This window comes from Aspergillus karnatakaensis (assembly GCF_047715665.1).
Source record: "Aspergillus karnatakaensis strain CBS 102800 unplaced genomic scaffold BJY04scaffold_14, whole genome shotgun sequence".
NCBI lineage: Eukaryota > Fungi > Ascomycota > Eurotiomycetes > Eurotiales > Aspergillaceae > Aspergillus > Aspergillus karnatakaensis.
This window is the reverse complement of record NW_027395726.1, coordinates 96160-112505: the sequence shown is the minus strand read 5'-3', so window position 1 is coordinate 112505 and position 16346 is coordinate 96160. Positions and strand designations below refer to the sequence as shown.

Below are 16346 nucleotides of genomic sequence, written 5' to 3'. Positions count from 1 at the left end.
GTATTCTGAGCGATTATGTACTACTGTAACGATGTAATGAAGTTTAATGATTCGTATGCCCCAGCTATCACTCTCGATCATGAGAGGCTTAGGGCTTGGCTGTGCACCTGCATAACCGGATACAATGCAGCATGCACAAATATTTATGAAGTTATGCAATCCTGTGCATGCTGATCTTGCCTTACATCATTTTCCAATCACTAATCCTCCCCAATTATTGATTTTTTGCTGCCCCTTTCCCCGCAAATTGAGATCGAGAGTCTTTTATTCCTTGCTTCCTTTCGCACATGCTGTGCTTCCCCAAACCCTCCTTGCAGAGAGCAGAATGTCTCTCCCATCTCCCGATCAAGATGGCGCCCCCAAGCGCAAGCGCCAGCTACCCCCCTTCCTCGACCATTTCCACACCCGCGAGCTGAAAGTCTTCTTCCGCTGCTGGGTAGCCGTCTGGGTTGCCTCTCTGCTGATTTTCATCAATCCCGTCGCCAACAATTTTGGCGCTGCCACCTTCTTCGGCTGGTAAGAATCGCTCTCCTATATCGATGACGACATACATCGCTAATCCAGCTCTAGCATGGTCTTGTTCATGCTTCCGCCTTCCGGTGTGGTCTTCGTGTATATTCTCGGTTCGCTGTCTCTGTTCATCGGAATCTGCCTTGCATGGGCGTGGGGGGTAATCACTCTGAAGGCCGCTCTGGCTGCGAGGTCCAACGCGGAGACGCAGGCGAGACTGTTGTCGCTTCAGCAAGTGGCCGCAACGCAGGCACAGACCGGTTCCGTGGTCGCTGGTATTGCCCAGCGGATGATCTACGATGGGTGGATGCTGGATACGCGGGTCACGGCGGTCACCATGTGCATGATCTGCTTCTTTATCTATTTCCTGGTATGCCTCCAGCTGCCCACCTTGTCAGCCCTAACAAACTGACCCTGGCGTAGGCGCGTCTCCGGGCAGCGAACCCCAAAACGGCTTTGACGTCCATCTTTGGAATCATTATTTCCGATCTCTTTCTTCTCTATGGTCCTATTTTGCCCTCGTTCAATGGTACTTTGCCGCTGGCGCTGGTGAAGCCCGCGGCTGCTGGCATTGGTCTTGGTTTTGCATGCTCTGTTTTGTTCTTTCCACGCTCGACGTCTGGGATTATCCTCGAGGGTATGGACGATTTGCTGGAGCTGCTAAAGTCCTCGATGCAACTCTCTTTATCTGCACTGAGCAAAGGCTCAGATCCATTGGACCCGAAAGAGTTGCATACTTGGCGCAGTAAGATCATTGGGGAGTTCAGGCAGTTAGAACCGTCGTTCGGGTTTCTCCCGCTTGATTTCTCCGTCAGCACCTGGGGATCAGAGACGGTTGGCGCCTTCAAAGAGCCTCTCCGGCATTTAGTTGCGGCGATACTCTCTTTATCGGACTTTCACAAGGGCACTCTTGAAAATCGAATGCGGATGGAGGAACTTCAGAGATCTTCGCTCGACAAATCAAATGATGAGATTAGCGAGAAGCAAACCAAAAAGGTCGGAGCTCATCACCTCTCCCAGCTCGCAGAGTTAATCAAAGGGCTGCAATACACCGAGAACCATGCGGTAGACGAAGACATCGTAAAAAGCCTCAACACGATCAGCATTAGCGCTATGAGTGCATGTTTGGATGGCTTGGATGTTACGCGCGAGTGCGTTAGGTTTGCCAATCGGCAACATTGGTATCATAAATCTCCTGCGGCAGAGCACGAGAATCTGTCTCAACGAGTCAAGTCGTCGCTCGAGGCTCTCCGCCAGATTCGACCAGCATTCTTACATGACATGACCGAGGCCCTGGTAACTGGATATACACTTTTACTTGACAACAATGGCTACGCTCAAAATGACCGGGCAGATCAGATGGCGGGTATAATCTTGTGCATGAACTTTCAAGAGCACATGGCGACTGCACTAGATAGGACAGAGGCTCTTCTGGCGCAGATGTCAACAGCCTTCCCATCCGCATCTCGTATCCGCGTCTGGTTTCCCACCAGCTTGAAGTACGCAGCGAAGTGGATGTTTGGTAAGAAGGGCAAAGCGCCGACAGTGACTCCGACTAGCGACGACGACCCCGCCGAAACGTCAGTCGACGATGCCTCGAAAGCCGCACAGGAGAAACTACGCATCCGCCGCGGATACCGCCCAACAGCACGGCATCCCCTTGGTAAAGCCATCATAGGCACCTACCACTGGTTCACAAGCGACGAAGGAATGTTTGCTATCCGAATGGTCGTCGTCACAATAGCGCTCTCTATCCCTGGCCTCCTTCCCCGCACCGCAGGCTTTTACTACCGCGAAAGAGGTCTATGGGGCCTGATCATGGGGCAGACAGGTCTTTTAGTGTACATGGCGGACTTTACCTTCTCTGTCCTCTCACGACTCGTTGGAACCGTCGTAGGTGGCGTCCTAGGTCTGCTAGCGTGGTATATCGGCTCTGGCTCCGGCCCCGGCAATCCATACGGTCTCTCCGCAGTTATGGCCGTATTCCTAGCCTTCTTCCTCTGGATCCGCCTCTACCTCCCTCCAAACCTCCTCCAAGGCGGGATCCTCAGCGCAGCCACATTCCTCCTCACCGTTGCATACAGCTACGTGGACACGTAAGTGCACCCCCCCTCCCCTAATCTTACATTCCACGCAGCTGACCCCTCCAGCCACAACCCCACCTACGGCAACCCCGGCGTCGGCTATGCCGTCTTCTGGCGCCGCCTCCTCCTCGTCCTCATCGGTGTCGCCGCCGCAACAATCGTGCAAATCTTCCCACACCCGCCCTCCGCCGCGAAGCACATCAGCGTCTCCCTCTCCCGCTCCCTGAGAACACTATCAGACCACTACGCGCTCCTCCTCTCCGTCTGGGGCCGATCATCAACAGAAGGAAAAGCAATCACCGAACCAATCTGGCTCGAACTCACCGAGTCGCTCGTCGGTCTGGAGCCGTTGATCATGAACCTGAAATACGAGTTCAGTTCTTCAAGATTCGACGCCGCGAGTCTGGGTGCCGTGAAGCAACTCGCGCACGATCTGAATGGTGTACTGGCGAGATTGATCCTCGCCAGTGCAACGCTCCCGGAGAATTACAAGGAGCGATTAAGTCGGCAGATGGGTCTGCTCGATCATCGTTGTATCGGTGAGATCATGGCGGTCTTGGGTGTCTGCGAGCAGAGTTTAAGGACCGGGGATGCGTTGCCGGAGATTCTACCGACGCCGTTGGTGAGACGGGCGCTGGAGTATGAGCAGAATAGGAGTCGGGTGTACCAGGGTGAGGAGGGGGTGGAGTATAAGCTTGACGCCGACATGGTTCGCGACGAGGATTACCGCCGGTATTGTGTGGCGCTGGGTGCGTATGTGAGGTTTCTGGGGAAGGTGGATGAGCTGGTGCTGGTGATTAAGGGCGTGTTGGGGGAGGCGCATTTGGTTAGTCGGGAGTTGGTGGATCTGGTTTGATTTGGTGGTATTATGGGGATAGAGCAGATTGAAGAACATAGAAGTAGAGTGAGTGGCTTTAGAGTAAAATATAGATACGATGATAGAGGGTATATATATATATATATATATATATATGCTTAGAATATTTATAGTGCAAGTGGATTCTTACTACTTTACTTCTCTTGTTGTGCCCCATGGCCCACACACACTGCGCTAACATTCCACTATCATTGTCCCATAATCTTTCTGCTGAGTATGTACCTTATGTGATATTCAGCTGGCATGGCCCGACGCATAACATGTCACCGTATCATTGCTCTCCAGTTCAGTCATTGAGCCATCAGAGTGCGAGCAACGGTCTGGCGGTAGCCGAGTGCACAAAAGGCAATCAAGATATAAACAATGTCAAAAGCTTAGGCAACAGCAATGGGAAATCTCCGAAATAGACACCTTGCATTGGTTCAAGTACATAGTACGACAGCATGTCGAGAGAGAAAGATCCAGTTCGGCGCCGGAGCCGGAGGGCCTGGATACAAGCCCGACGTCGTTGGGCAAAGCGGTTGCTCTCCTTCATAGGAACTTGAAAGGCATACTTTCGCTGCCTTCTTGTACTATGTTAATGAAGATTACACGTACAGTAGCCCTCGCAGCACCACAATTCAGGAGGCCCATACAATTCCTTCCTCCTCCAAATCCACGGTGACTGGGGAGTCGAGTATCAGACTTTAGTAGGAAAATTCGCTGTAAAATAAGGAATAGGCTGGCGGACTTGTGCCGGGACAGCTCTATCAACCGTGTTACTCCCGCTCAGTGGTCCCCTGTCCGTGATGAACTTGGGCTCCTTGTTAGGTTCCCCCGTGAAATAGAGCAGTCCCGTCCAACTGCCGCCAAGTGGAACTTTAACCTCGACCAAATCATCCAAGTACAACCTTCGCAAGCCCGCGCTCTCCGACGTGCAGTACGCGAAGACCGACCCGAAGCTTTCCCCAGGGAGCAGAGTTATGTTTTCCAGCGAGGGCTCCACGAGAGTTGGCCTCAGTCGTTTGAGAATAGCCAAGAGGTCTGCTGATCGAACATGGAATCCGCGGAGCACCAGCCTCTTCAAAGGGGGTAGCGGGACAGTCTTTGCTATGAGATGTAGGAACCGTTCACGCTGATAGTCAATGCACCTGTCGTTTATCAACCTGAGATCACAACGATAGAGCTCTAAGCTCTCAAGCCCCCGGCATGCTCGTACAAGAGCCCGAAGGCCCTCAAATGTGGACGCGTGGCTCGCCTCTGCTTGAATCTCTTCGACGGCTCTGGTTCCATCGTACTCAACTTCGTCACTGTCATCCGCAGAATCAGACGCTATATCCAGGTCCTTGAGAGACTCGTCAATGACCCGGTCTGAGAAGCTCACGGCGAGCCCTTTCAAAGAGCCTAGCAAGGGGCCCAGCACCTTTGAGTTCCCTATCCGACTCAGCTTATTACACCCTAGCCTGCAGCGTTCCACAAGGTTATAGATGTTGAGTGTCTGAACAGGCATGGCACTCGCCTCCAACGCCGCCAGCGCCGTATGAAACGTGTCCGCCGCAGCGTGCCAGATCAACCTCCAGCGGGCGCCGTCGACGGGCGTGATTCTCTTCCACGGCGCGTTCTTGCGATATACCGCAACGTTTAGTTCCAGGGAGCGAAGACCCCCACGGGAAGTATGGGCGAGGAGATTTTGAAAGATTTGAGTTAGTAGGAGGACGTCGCGAGCAGAGGCACGCATTCTCTCCTGCTCCTTGCGCCTTTTGAGTCACAGTTTTCCACTGCTGCCGTTCCAGTGCGGCCTGGGCTGTGCCCTCCTTGGCGCGCTTGAGTGGGTCGGTGAGGAACGCGGTGTAGTTCTTGATCCCGACGACGATTGGGTCTTGGATTAGGCATGCTGGGTGGTTGGGCTGGCTGGTTGCTTCGACTTGGGAGAGGAGGCTACGCTCGGTGAGGTCGACGTGTTTGCGTTGGAGGTGCCGTTGCAGAGACCAGCAGGAAAATACCGTGCGTGCAAGAGTGCGGCTTGTAAGGGGGACGTTACAAATGTCGCGCAGAGGTAAGAAGGAGGTGATGTTGTCAATCAGCTCGTCTGGAAGCTGCTCGAGTGGGCTCATCAGTCTGGACTGTAGGAGTGTGTTGGTGGAAAGCAGGTGGAGATGGAGAAGGGGTCGTTCCTTGTTATAGCTAGTTATAAGACACTGTATTGCTCGCTAAACGATAGATAGTGACCGGCGTTTACTACTACCTACCACCTAACCTGGTTGAGCTAACCTATTGGGCCCATCAAGCTTACAGATAGCAGTGCTCGAATGCTTGGAAAGCGATTATACCCTCCATATACGAGTGACAGAAACAGATGATCTGAAATACATATCTACATATATATTTTTCACACGCACGAGCATGCTGTTAGGTAGAACACTAGTTGTATAAAGCTAGGTAACCGGCGGAGCTCGGCGATGCAAGATGACGTGGGTGGCAGATGGGCTGGCAGGTACCGATACATCAGCTACCTTATTTTGCGGGGAACGCTGTTCACAATGATCGCATGGAGTTTGCAGCCCATCGACCATAGCTACATACTAGAGTAGAGAATGATATAGGTTGCAAAAGTCATATTCAGATCGCGATCTAAGCAGCACATAACTTATGGGATATAAGAACATATCGAGAAAAGACTTCCAAAGAGATGAAAGCTCAAGAAAGAAAAGAACATAGGAAATCCAACCCCTTCATGCGAATCTCAATCAGATAACTAAACGTGAGTTTAAAGAGGCAGAACCGCAGCTCCAACAGCCGCCAGCACAGCAACCATAACACCAGGCTTCAGCATGCCCGCGGCATCATCGTCATCATCATTGAAGATATCGTTGAATCCATCCTCGATATCATTTCCGATATCCGAGAAAGTATCGCCAACGTCATCGAGGAAGTTGTCATCGTCGTCGTCGTTGTCGTCCCAGCTGCAGTCGTCTCCATCAGGGCAGCATCCCCAGCGATCATCATCCTCTTGGCACTCTTCATTGCTGGGACAGCCGCCGGAGACGTTGTCGGGGCAGCAGGTGTAGTCTTCTTGCACGCAGGCATTGCCGCAGCGTTTCTCGTCCGAGGCGCAAACCACGTCGTCATCGTCGGGGGAAGGAGAGCGCGCGAGGAATTGGGAGGGAGATTGCCGGGCCATGAGGGGCTTCATGGGGGTGCGCTTGACGATGGAGGAGGTGGATTCGGAGGCGAGATTGGGTGTTGCGAGGGCGGAGAGGGGGGAGAGGAGGAGGGTGAGGGTGACTGGTGAGAGACGCATGTTGATGTAATAGTTGTTTTGGAGTAGATATATCTTCTCTGAATGAGACTCGGTAAGATAGAAGAGTAAAGTCTTGCTGTTGATACTGAGAAAACAAAGCTCTAGATGAAGCGAAACCACCAGCCTTATATACACCCTCCGTCCAGCACAACCAAGACCCATTTCCCAAATAGTCTCGACACACCGCAACAGAAATAAGGTACAGAGCTGATCTCTCCAGCGGTTCACGAGTACGAAGACGGACAAATCCAGCGCACGCCAGACCGAAAGGGGGAATTAACAGGCAGGGTGAGCAGCCGTTGTGCGCCACAGACCTAAGCCCTGCTGCCACGCTCTCATGCCAAGTATGACCGTCCAATTAAGTCACAGCAAAGCTCGTACCAATTTCCTGGGTAGATGATCAGCTCTCCCGCTAGACTGCAATGGGTTGGTTGTAGCGCTCCTTTGCTGTGGGGGCGGCCATGACTTCACCCTGCGTCTTTCCCTCGGCGTGTGCCGATGTAAGGCTGAGTTGGGCTGGCGAGAGTGATCAAGGGATGCAAACCCATGTGATGTGAGATTTTTATTTTACTTTACTTGCTGGTGAGAGAAAGGCTGGTCGGAATTCGGTGATAGTGCTGCCTGGTGTCTATACTTAGCACAGGGTCTTTGGACACTAACTCCACCGCTGCGCCGCCATCAGCCTGCATGAAAATTCCCTGATTAGTGATACGAGTACGGACGATGCTAAACGGCGAGAATATGCAGATGCCTGCGATGAACAAGCGATGAATGCGAACCCCGAACCCTGGCTGATCGCTTGCCCTAGATTGTGGACACCCCCTTGTCGCATGTGCACCTGGTTCTGCAAAACCCTTGGTCCTACTCGCGATCGGACTTGACTCCAATAAAATCTCCATCGTATCAGGCAGCCAAAGCTGGTTTCTTGACAGTCGGGTCGGTTGTGTCTAGGCCTCCCGGGCTTAAACGAAGACTGACCGTACCTGATTACCTCTACAATCCACAGCGAATAACATATTACAGACCGCGAGAGAAAGGATGTGCAGCAGAAACATCGCCGAAATCGCGTTCCTTCGTTTTACCTAGTTTCAGCCTCAGACTACTACTGCAGGACCTAGTTTTCGGCCGTTTAGGCCTCCCGTCTATACGGGCAGACCTGACTCGGGCTAAGTCAGCTAATCGAACACTATGCCCTACGATCCAGGCCAAGGTTCTGGGAGTTTAATGCTATGGTTGGTGTTGACCACAGCAATACGGACGAGGTGGGAAGCGACGCCTGCTTTGCGCTGAGGCTACCGAAGAATAGGATTACTATCCACATTCCAACGCTCAGTATATCGATCCACTTAAAAGTAGTTGATTCTTGGTGCACATGAGCTCTGAATCTCGGCCTGCCAAAAATAGGGCGCCAGCCGGTCTTCAGCCTCCTTCACGCTGCCTTCTAGAGTCTTCAGCTGAAGCACCACCATGCGACTAATCAAAAAATTTGATCTCGTACTATTTTGATCTGTAATCATATAAAGAAGCAAAGATGGTCTTTTCCTACATAATCTCACAACCGAAGGAGGGTTGCAGGGGATAAATATGACCGTAGCTTTTGGTGCTCTCAGTAAGAGTCTATCCCGCGCATTAACATACGTGATTCTATCTTGTCTATTCGAAATACAGATCTATTCCAAGACTAACCGTCTATTTGGAGAGTATTCTCCCATACCGGGTGCTGTTTAAGTAAGGGGACTAGAAGGTTTGTCAAGTGGGCGATTCCTTCGTAGGCGAGATTTCCTCCCAGGCCAGGGTTTATAGTGGACTGTCGCAACAGAATCAGCGTGTTTTGATCTGACAATATGGAGCCGAGTCTAATCACCTTATGCACAGAATCTCCAAGTAAAACGACCCTCCCGTGACTCCATTCTTCAATAACCCCCTCTTCCAGGGGCGTCATGGTGGCTTTAACCCGTGCCTCCCAGAGATCCCGCACGTTGTACCCAGGCCCTACCTGCGTGGAGCCATACTCGTCAATCAACGTCTGTGCATCCTCGTCCGTGAAGCGAGGACAGTTCGGCGTCTTTGTCTTTGCTGGTGCTTTCACAAACAGAAACCAGAAAACCAATCCATGGACCCCGGCCGCCGCGACAGCCGAGTACTGGCTGTAATAGACATTATGTACCATGGCGTCAGGAAGGAGCGGTCCGGCGGGATCATTCCTAGAAACCGCAAAGATGCAGTTGTACTCGCTGGTGAATGCTTCGAGCAGGTTGTTGCTTGCGGCAGAGTCGACGGAACTGATTTTGTCTGCCATCAATTGCCTAACGCGACTGTGTATCCCGTCCGCTCCGACGAGGATATGACCTGAATGCTTTCTGCCATCTTGTGTGGTGATGGTGATTCTAGTGTCCGTCTCTTCGTAGTCGACAACACCATTCGACACGTGCACTCTCGATTTATCTCCAATATGGTCATAGAGAATCTGTAGAGCCCTCGATCTTTCCATGAAAATAATCGGTCGGTGGAGGATCTTCCCAATCTCCACAAGGACGTCACTCTCCTCAAAACAGTGCCCATTTTCGTCGTAATGCCTCCGGTTCAGCAGCGGTACAACCTCCTTTTCGATGTCCGTCCACACGCCCAATTGATCCAAGATCCGTAAGGAATGCGGATGCAGTCCAATCGAGGCCCCGAGCTGTGGCGCAATGTCGCCCTTTTCAAAAAGCCCGTACTCGATTCCGGCATGTTCTAGGGCAAGAGCTAGCCCAAGCCCGACCAGGCTGCCGCCTGCAATGAGGACTTTGAACGTTTTATGTTCTGATGTTGGAGCCGCCATCTAACCAGAAATAACAAGAGTATGCGAAGGTGACGCGGCGAGAAGCAATCGATGTTCATTTAATGGAATGAAAACGCTGTCAGGGGGTGGGACGAGGTTCAAGTCCGGCGTTTCAGCCACCACCAACGGTAGGTACTTGCGCATGGTCTTGGGCCGGCTGGGCACGTGGGACGGATGGAGGCGGCACAGGAGGCTAACAGGTGGAATCACCCTGCACCAGGCGACTGAGCCGACCTCTCGTGGTGGGTAGGGCATGTCGGGGAGGATAGTGCAAGCGCCGTCTCCCACACTAATGCATGATGCGGCTCAATCCCTGTCTAGGCGTTACGAGTTTCCGCGATCATAAATGAGTTAGTCTCTCGTTGAGAAGATTCGAAAAGGACGATAGATAAGTTCCGTGACATTCTTCAATTTGACAGACCTTGACAGTTGAGACCTCAACAGTGGTGAGGAAGGATCGGTTGCTATGCCCTTCTCAATCCTCTCTCGCAGCCTTGCTCCGGACGAGCAATACCAGCAGTCGCTTGCTTGCGGACTTATTTTTGGAACTGCAGCTTTGTCCTTGCTTGTGTGTGGTCTGAGAGTAGGTATCTTCACGGCCTTATCAAGGACAGCACCACGTTAACCATCACAGCTGTGTACACGAGCAATGGTCATTGAGAAGTTTGGCTGGGATTATGTGGCGGTTTGCGTTGCATTGGTCTGTTTTCTATTGCTCCTGCAAGGCTCGCACTGACGGTCGTACGTCACAGACAATAACTCAAACCTTTAATGGACTCGGGATTGTCGTCGTCTATCACGGACAGGGGCAGCACATGTAGAATGTGAGCGAGGAGGATCGAGCAACCTGGCTCAAGGTAGGTTCTTGACCCCCTTGCGCTTGCTTGAATTCTTCTGATAATAGCACATCTCTATTATGCAGCAATGTGTCTTTATCTCTATACCTCACTCTCGGTGAAAATCAGTATTCTGATCTTTCTGCGTCGGATATTCGTGGCTAGTAAGCCCGCCGTCTGTGCCCTACTTTGGAGCACCTATTTACCGTTCTCTCCCACCAGCCTAGCTTCAACATCTCACAGCCGGCCTTATGGTCTTCCAAATCCTGTTCTCCGTCAGTGGCTCGTTCGTGCGTACGTTTCAATGTTCACTCCCCAGGTAGGATATAGCGAAGAGCAGCCTGTGAACCTGCCGAATTTCTGACATGATTTCCTTCCATTTAGTGCGGCCTATGATACCACAATCCAGAATCCAGACTGCTACAGCCGGTACACCCTTTATAAGATTACTCTATATCAGGCCATTCTTATCTTCGTCGGTGACCTAGCTATGCTTCTCGCCCCATTGCCAATCTTACTACGACTCAGGATGCCCAAAGGGAAGATTGTCGGACTTTTGGCAATCTTCGGATCAGGTACGCCAGAGACTAGCTGACCTGTTGTTCAAGACACTGCGAAAAGAGAGTACTAACATTTCCCGCTAGGTATTATAGCGTGCATTGCCCCAATCGTCCGATTCAGCACCCTCGACTACTTGCGCACTGGATCAACAGATTTGACCTGTACGTCAAATCCTCTACTATTGAGCCTGTTCTTCCCCGTTAGTCTCTCCTAACGTTCACTGATTCTATTGTCTACCCCAGTTGATGCAACATCGTCACTCTACTGGATGGTTATCGAATTCAATCTCGGCTTGGTAGCCGGCTCTCTCTCCTCGCTCCGGCCCCTCCACTTCTTCCGCTACTTTGGGTCAAGCAGGGACCCTCAGTCCAAAGATCCCACAGACGGCACACCACATGAACTACAGAACGTGCGTAAGAAGGTAAAAGAAAGGAGGAAATCGAGTCTAAAACAATATGATATCCCGCCATTAGCTCAAGACGCTTGAGAACCTGTCTCAACCCCCTTCTCTGATATCTTCAGAAAGCCCTTTGATAAAAGTCAACTTTTCTGATCGTCGTTTCTCAAATTGCGAATTACGTCGAGCCCTACACCCTTACTTAGACTGCTAACCTTTGGACCGATCTTAGCTCTTGTCTACCGTAGTTAAGGCTGTGACGAGCTCAACGAAAGAGTTACACTGTTCAATCCCCGTCTCTGGAAAAAAGGACTTCGTGACCATTGGCAAGTAGTCTGTTTTACGTTTTTGTCTGTGGCCTGCCCAGGGTTAGATATGCTGATATTATATAATGAGGGAGGTGGGTTTCTATAAGACGTGCCCTTTCGGTTCGACATGCTAGGGTCCGGATGGGGAAAGGTGATATAGTCATGAAAGCGATAAGAAGGGAGACAAATTAACAGAGATAAACAGCAAATAGGTGGGGAATATGATTGTTCTCCCGCATGCATGGACATAAAGAGCAGAATCTCCAGGAAGGCTTACAATAGGGCAAAGACGGTGTCGGGAAGAGGCATAGTGTATTGTTGATGCATTTTAGGGTTGTTGCAAGCACCTAGTCTTAGTCGTAAACAGCAGAAAAATTAGCAAGAGAATCTCAACATGTTTAACGCATAGTCGCCTCCTGAGCACGTAGTGCATTGCCCCTCCTGCTTTGAGCACACCCCACGCCACCTCAATCCGTTTGCTTCTCCTGCCAACCTCCAACACTCCTCTACTCATCTCCTCTTCCCTCTCCTTGAGCGTTAGATACGCCAAGTTGGACAAAAATGGCTACGCTCAACGCGCTCAAGGAATCCCTCCGAGCGAAGGCCGCCGAAACCGCAATCTCTGCACCAACCCGTCAACCCCTATCCGACACCCAATACAGCGACGCCTTCAGGCTCTTCACGGAGGGAGAAGCATGGAAAACCTACACCGATTTTATCATCGCCCAGCTACGCGAACAGGTATCATCACTTCTCGCCTCACGCACTATTATCTCAGTGCTCGAGATCGGGCCCGGTCCGAAGAGCGTGCTCGAATACCTACCCTACAATCAAAGAGGAAGTATCAGAAGATATATTGCGTATGAGCCTAACACCCTCTTTGCTGACAGACTAGAGATCTGGCTCAGATCTGCCTCTGATGAAGGGGAGAGCCCGCTTCCTGGCTTAGACACGCCGTATGACGTCCGTCGAGTTCCGTTCGAACTGAGTTACAACACCACTGGCCTGGAAAGACAATTCGACCTCATTCTCTTCTGTCATAGCATGTACGGCATGAAGCCAAAAGAGAGTGTGTTGAAACATGCGTTGGGAATGCTCGTCGAAAGACCTGACAGCGGAAGGATCGTGATTTTCCATCGCGCGGATTGTCTGCGGTTCGATGGATACGTATGTCACAAGACAGCCTCTTTCCCTACCGGCCTTCTTACTGTACCGGATACTGACGAGGCATTGGACTGCTTTGCCCCGTTCGTTGCGGGGTTTGCGGTGCAAGATGACGCCGCTGGGAGGTCCATTCGAGCTGAATGGCGGAAGACTTGCCGCGAGATGAGCTCTGACGACGGACCTGACTCAGGACCAACCAGCCTGGCGTTTAGCAATGCAAATGTAATGACGACTTTCACGCGCCATCCGACATCGCTGAGAGAGTTGACCGCTCTGGTACCAGTGCTGAACACCGACAAGACAGTCAAAATCGACAAGCTCGTCGTCACTGGCCCGCCGCTGTCGTCAGACCCACAGGGATAAAGCACATCCAAGAGTGTGTCAAGTGGGCTTTGAAGAACGAAACTACTTTGACAATCATTGGCGGCGGACACAGCGGTCATTGCCTTATTTCCAATGTCGTCGCGATTGACATGAGTGCTTTCGACGGCCTACACATTATCGACCGCCGCGAATATGGAGATAAAGGTGACATCGACTCACATGCTCAATCTCTTGTAGTTGTTGAGGCTGGCTGCACCACTGGTGATATTCTGCGAAAGACAATGGCAGCAGGCCTGGCCGTACCTCTTGGGTCTCGGCCGAGCGTGGGTGCAGGATTGTGGCTTCAAGGTGGCCTTGGGCATCTTGCTAGGCTCTACGGTCTCTCATGCGATAGCATCATCGGCGCAGTACTCATCAGTGTCAAAACTAGCCAGGTCTTTTGCATTGGTTGCGTACCTAGCCAACATCAGCCGCCAGACTCAATGCGTCCTGATAATGAAGCTGAGCTGTTGTGGGCTATCAAAGGTGCCGGGACGGCTTTTGGAATAGTTGTCAGCGTTACCTTCCAAGCCGAGCCCAACCCAACCTATCTTGTCCGGAACTGGATAGCTCCGATGGATTATTGTACAGAGGCGCGAATCGTACTCGACGTCAGACTCAACGACTTTCAAAATATGATTGCAAGGAAACTTCCCTGTAACGCTTCGGCAGATGCATATTTGTACCATGAGCACGGTAGATTGCATCTTGGGGTAACCGTAATCGAGTGTTACACCAAGGATTATGTCCAATCAGATGTCACTCTCTCGGCTGAAAGGGCTTTTCTCGGGCAGAATGAGCACCGTTGCTTGACGGACAGTGTTGGTCTGTTTGAGGCCGGGATGTACATGTCCGGCATGCATGGCGAACACGGAGGCGGAAAGAGCTCTTCCTTTAAGCGCTGCTTGTTCTTTAAGGACATAGGAGAGTAGGCTGTTGCCGACAGGTTGGTTGCTGCAGTGGAGAATCGCCCGTCGCCCTTCTGCTATCTGCACCTGCTGCACGGCGGCGGCGCAGTCAGCAAAGTCCTGCCTGAGGAGACTGCTTTTGGATGCCGTGATTGGGAGTACGCGTGTGTGATTACAGGCGTTTGGTCCCGCGACCAGGATAGTTGTGAGATCGCCCGTGATGCTGAAAAGTGGGTTTACGACGTTGCGAGCGATCTCCTTCCTTTCAGTGTGGGTGTGTATAGCGCAGACTTAGGGCCCGACCCTCGCGATGCGATCCTGGCAAGACGAGCTTTCGGGGCTAACATGGTGCGCCTCGTCCAGCTGAAGAACACCTTAGACCCGCACAGAGTGTTGGCCTATACCTGTCCTTTTCCCAAGACTCCGAATGCAATGACCATTTCCCTTGTCACCGGCAAATGCGGCGCGGGCAAGGACTATTGTGCTGGGATCTGGAAATCGTTCTTCACCAATCAAGGCCTGAAGGCACACGTGGTGAGCATTGGTGATTCCACGAAGCGAGAATACGCTGCAGCTGTTGGAGCTGATTTCGGTCAACTTATCGGTAATCGCAAGTATAAGGAGCAGCACCGGCCGGCATTGACTGCATTCTTCCAAGGCCAAGATACAGCGTCGGCCTCGCCTGCATGAAGAGAACTTTCCCGATGTGCTATACGAGGCCTCAGATGTAGAAGTTCTCTTCATAACTGGGATGCGTGACACGGCACTAGTTGCATCCTTCGCACATCTTGTGCCTAACAGTAGGCTAATTGATATTCGTGTAGTGGCAGGTGAAGATACAAGTCTTAGACGCCGTGATTTAGAAATCAAAATGGAAGGAGACGAATATTCAGACACTGGTCTTGATGGCTATCAGCCCTGTTTCGTCTTCCATAATGATGCAGCCGGAAACCAGGCGGCAGTTACATTTGCTAAACATACGCTGCGGCCTTTCTTCAAATCTGATCTACATCGACTAGCCGGGATGGTCCGCGTCGTACCTGACTTTCCGCAACATGGAATCGTGTTCCGGCACATTTTAAACATTGTCCAGCATCCCGGTGGGCTATCCCTGTGCGTCTCGCTGCTGAAGACCCATTTCTCCGGAGATTGGTCCATGATTGACAGTATCGTATCCTGCGAGGTCGGAGGCTTGATCTTTGCATCGGCATTATGCCCTCTGGTGAATCAACCGTTGGCAATTATCCGAGACGCTGGAAAGCTCCCACCTCCAACTGTCGCTGTTCCAAAACCCAGATCACACATCTCCTTCGCAGCCACTAACTCAAATGGGGAAAGCCGAATTGAGATGGACGCAGGGCTTATCCCTCCAGGGGCGTCAGTCGTGGTTATCGATGATGTCCTCGCCACAGGACAAACTCTTCTCGCTGTGTTACAGCTTTTGCAAATCGCAGGCGTCGAAGCCGAAAATATCAGCGTCTTCGTCGTAGCCGAGTTTCCTTATCATCGTGGACGGTATCTATTGCAGCAACGGGGTTTTGGGAGAGTAAGAGTTCAGAGTCTTTTGGTTTTGGGGGGTGCTTAGTTGTGGCTTGGGTATCACCAAGGCTTCTTAGAGACACGGTTAGAGAAGTATCTAAAATAGAAGCATACCGACAATTCGGAGAAGAATTAGAAACTAGATTGGCCTAAGTTGGACACGTCGTAGATGGGCAGAAAAAGGAATGAAAGGACCGTACGGGGAGTCATATCATGCATCCATGCCGAAAGCACGACCCCGAGTGGACCTGGCCTGAACCTCTACATGTCTACCGTATTGGTAAATGCACAACAGCTCCATTCCAATTCGACATCACCTATAAGGACTGACCACACTCGATATCCAGTCCAGAAATCAACTAAGCACATGATCTCCCATTCACCACATCTGTTACACCCCCGGCGGGATTCAAATCCAGTCAAACCTCCCCGTGCATCACACGCCAGGCACGACTAGACAATCAAGCCCTAACAGTAGTCCCTCAGGCAAGCATTATACACAGCCGGATAGCATGCAATATGGCAAGAGCCATTGCCATTGCAGCTCTTGGTGCAAGACCGAGTGGCCAAGCTCTCGCAGTCGCTTTTGCAGCTCCCTAAATTAGGGTTATTTTAGACTCAGCAGTTATCGTGACAGCGGGCAATGCCTTACTTTTCACGAGGCTAACCTCGGCCTCGGGTTCGGCGATTGGAGAGGC

General features: G+C 51.6%; 6 protein-coding genes across 6 annotated transcripts; 3 read left to right on the top strand and 3 right to left on the bottom strand.

Annotated features, from left to right (window-relative positions):
- Positions 1–247: 247 nt before the first annotated feature.
- BJY04DRAFT_226481 (uncharacterized protein) lies at positions 248–3450 on the top strand (the record flags this gene model as incomplete). The annotated part of the gene is made up of 4 exons (XM_073718422.1): positions 248–516; positions 571–880; positions 934–2606; positions 2661–3450. Exons 1-4 carry the CDS (start codon positions 326–328, stop codon positions 3448–3450), a joined length of 2964 nt encoding a protein of 987 aa, XP_073573216.1. The 5' UTR covers positions 248–325.
- A 700-nt stretch (positions 3451–4150) lies between these two features.
- On the bottom strand, positions 4151–5564 carry BJY04DRAFT_216225 (F-box protein; the record flags this gene model as incomplete). The annotated part of the gene is made up of 2 exons (XM_073715680.1): positions 4151–4884; positions 4955–5564. 2 exons carry the CDS (start codon positions 5562–5564, stop codon positions 4151–4153), a joined length of 1344 nt encoding a protein of 447 aa, XP_073573215.1.
- Positions 5565–6217: 653 nt separating this feature from the next.
- BJY04DRAFT_216224 (uncharacterized protein) lies at positions 6218–6751 on the bottom strand (the record flags this gene model as incomplete). Its single annotated transcript, XM_073715679.1, has 1 exon — positions 6218–6751. One exon carries the CDS (start codon positions 6749–6751, stop codon positions 6218–6220), a length of 534 nt encoding a protein of 177 aa, XP_073573214.1.
- Positions 6752–8432: 1681 nt separating this feature from the next.
- BJY04DRAFT_216223 (FAD-dependent oxidoreductase) lies at positions 8433–9572 on the bottom strand (the record flags this gene model as incomplete). Its single annotated transcript, XM_073715678.1, has 2 exons — positions 8433–8558; positions 8616–9572. The coding sequence occupies 2 exons, from the start codon at positions 9570–9572 to the stop codon at positions 8433–8435; spliced, it is 1083 nt and encodes a 360-aa protein (XP_073573213.1).
- A 1365-nt stretch (positions 9573–10937) lies between these two features.
- BJY04DRAFT_216222 (uncharacterized protein) lies at positions 10938–11456 on the top strand (the record flags this gene model as incomplete). Its single annotated transcript, XM_073715677.1, has 3 exons — positions 10938–10983; positions 11053–11130; positions 11212–11456. 3 exons carry the CDS (start codon positions 10938–10940, stop codon positions 11454–11456), a joined length of 369 nt encoding a protein of 122 aa, XP_073573212.1.
- Positions 11457–12235: 779 nt separating this feature from the next.
- Positions 12236–15694, top strand: BJY04DRAFT_206357 (uncharacterized protein; the record flags this gene model as incomplete). The annotated part of the gene is made up of 4 exons (XM_073713704.1): positions 12236–13101; positions 13143–14108; positions 14148–14713; positions 14802–15694. 4 exons carry the CDS (start codon positions 12236–12238, stop codon positions 15692–15694), a joined length of 3291 nt encoding a protein of 1096 aa, XP_073573211.1.
- Between the last annotated feature and the right edge of the window lie 652 nt (positions 15695–16346).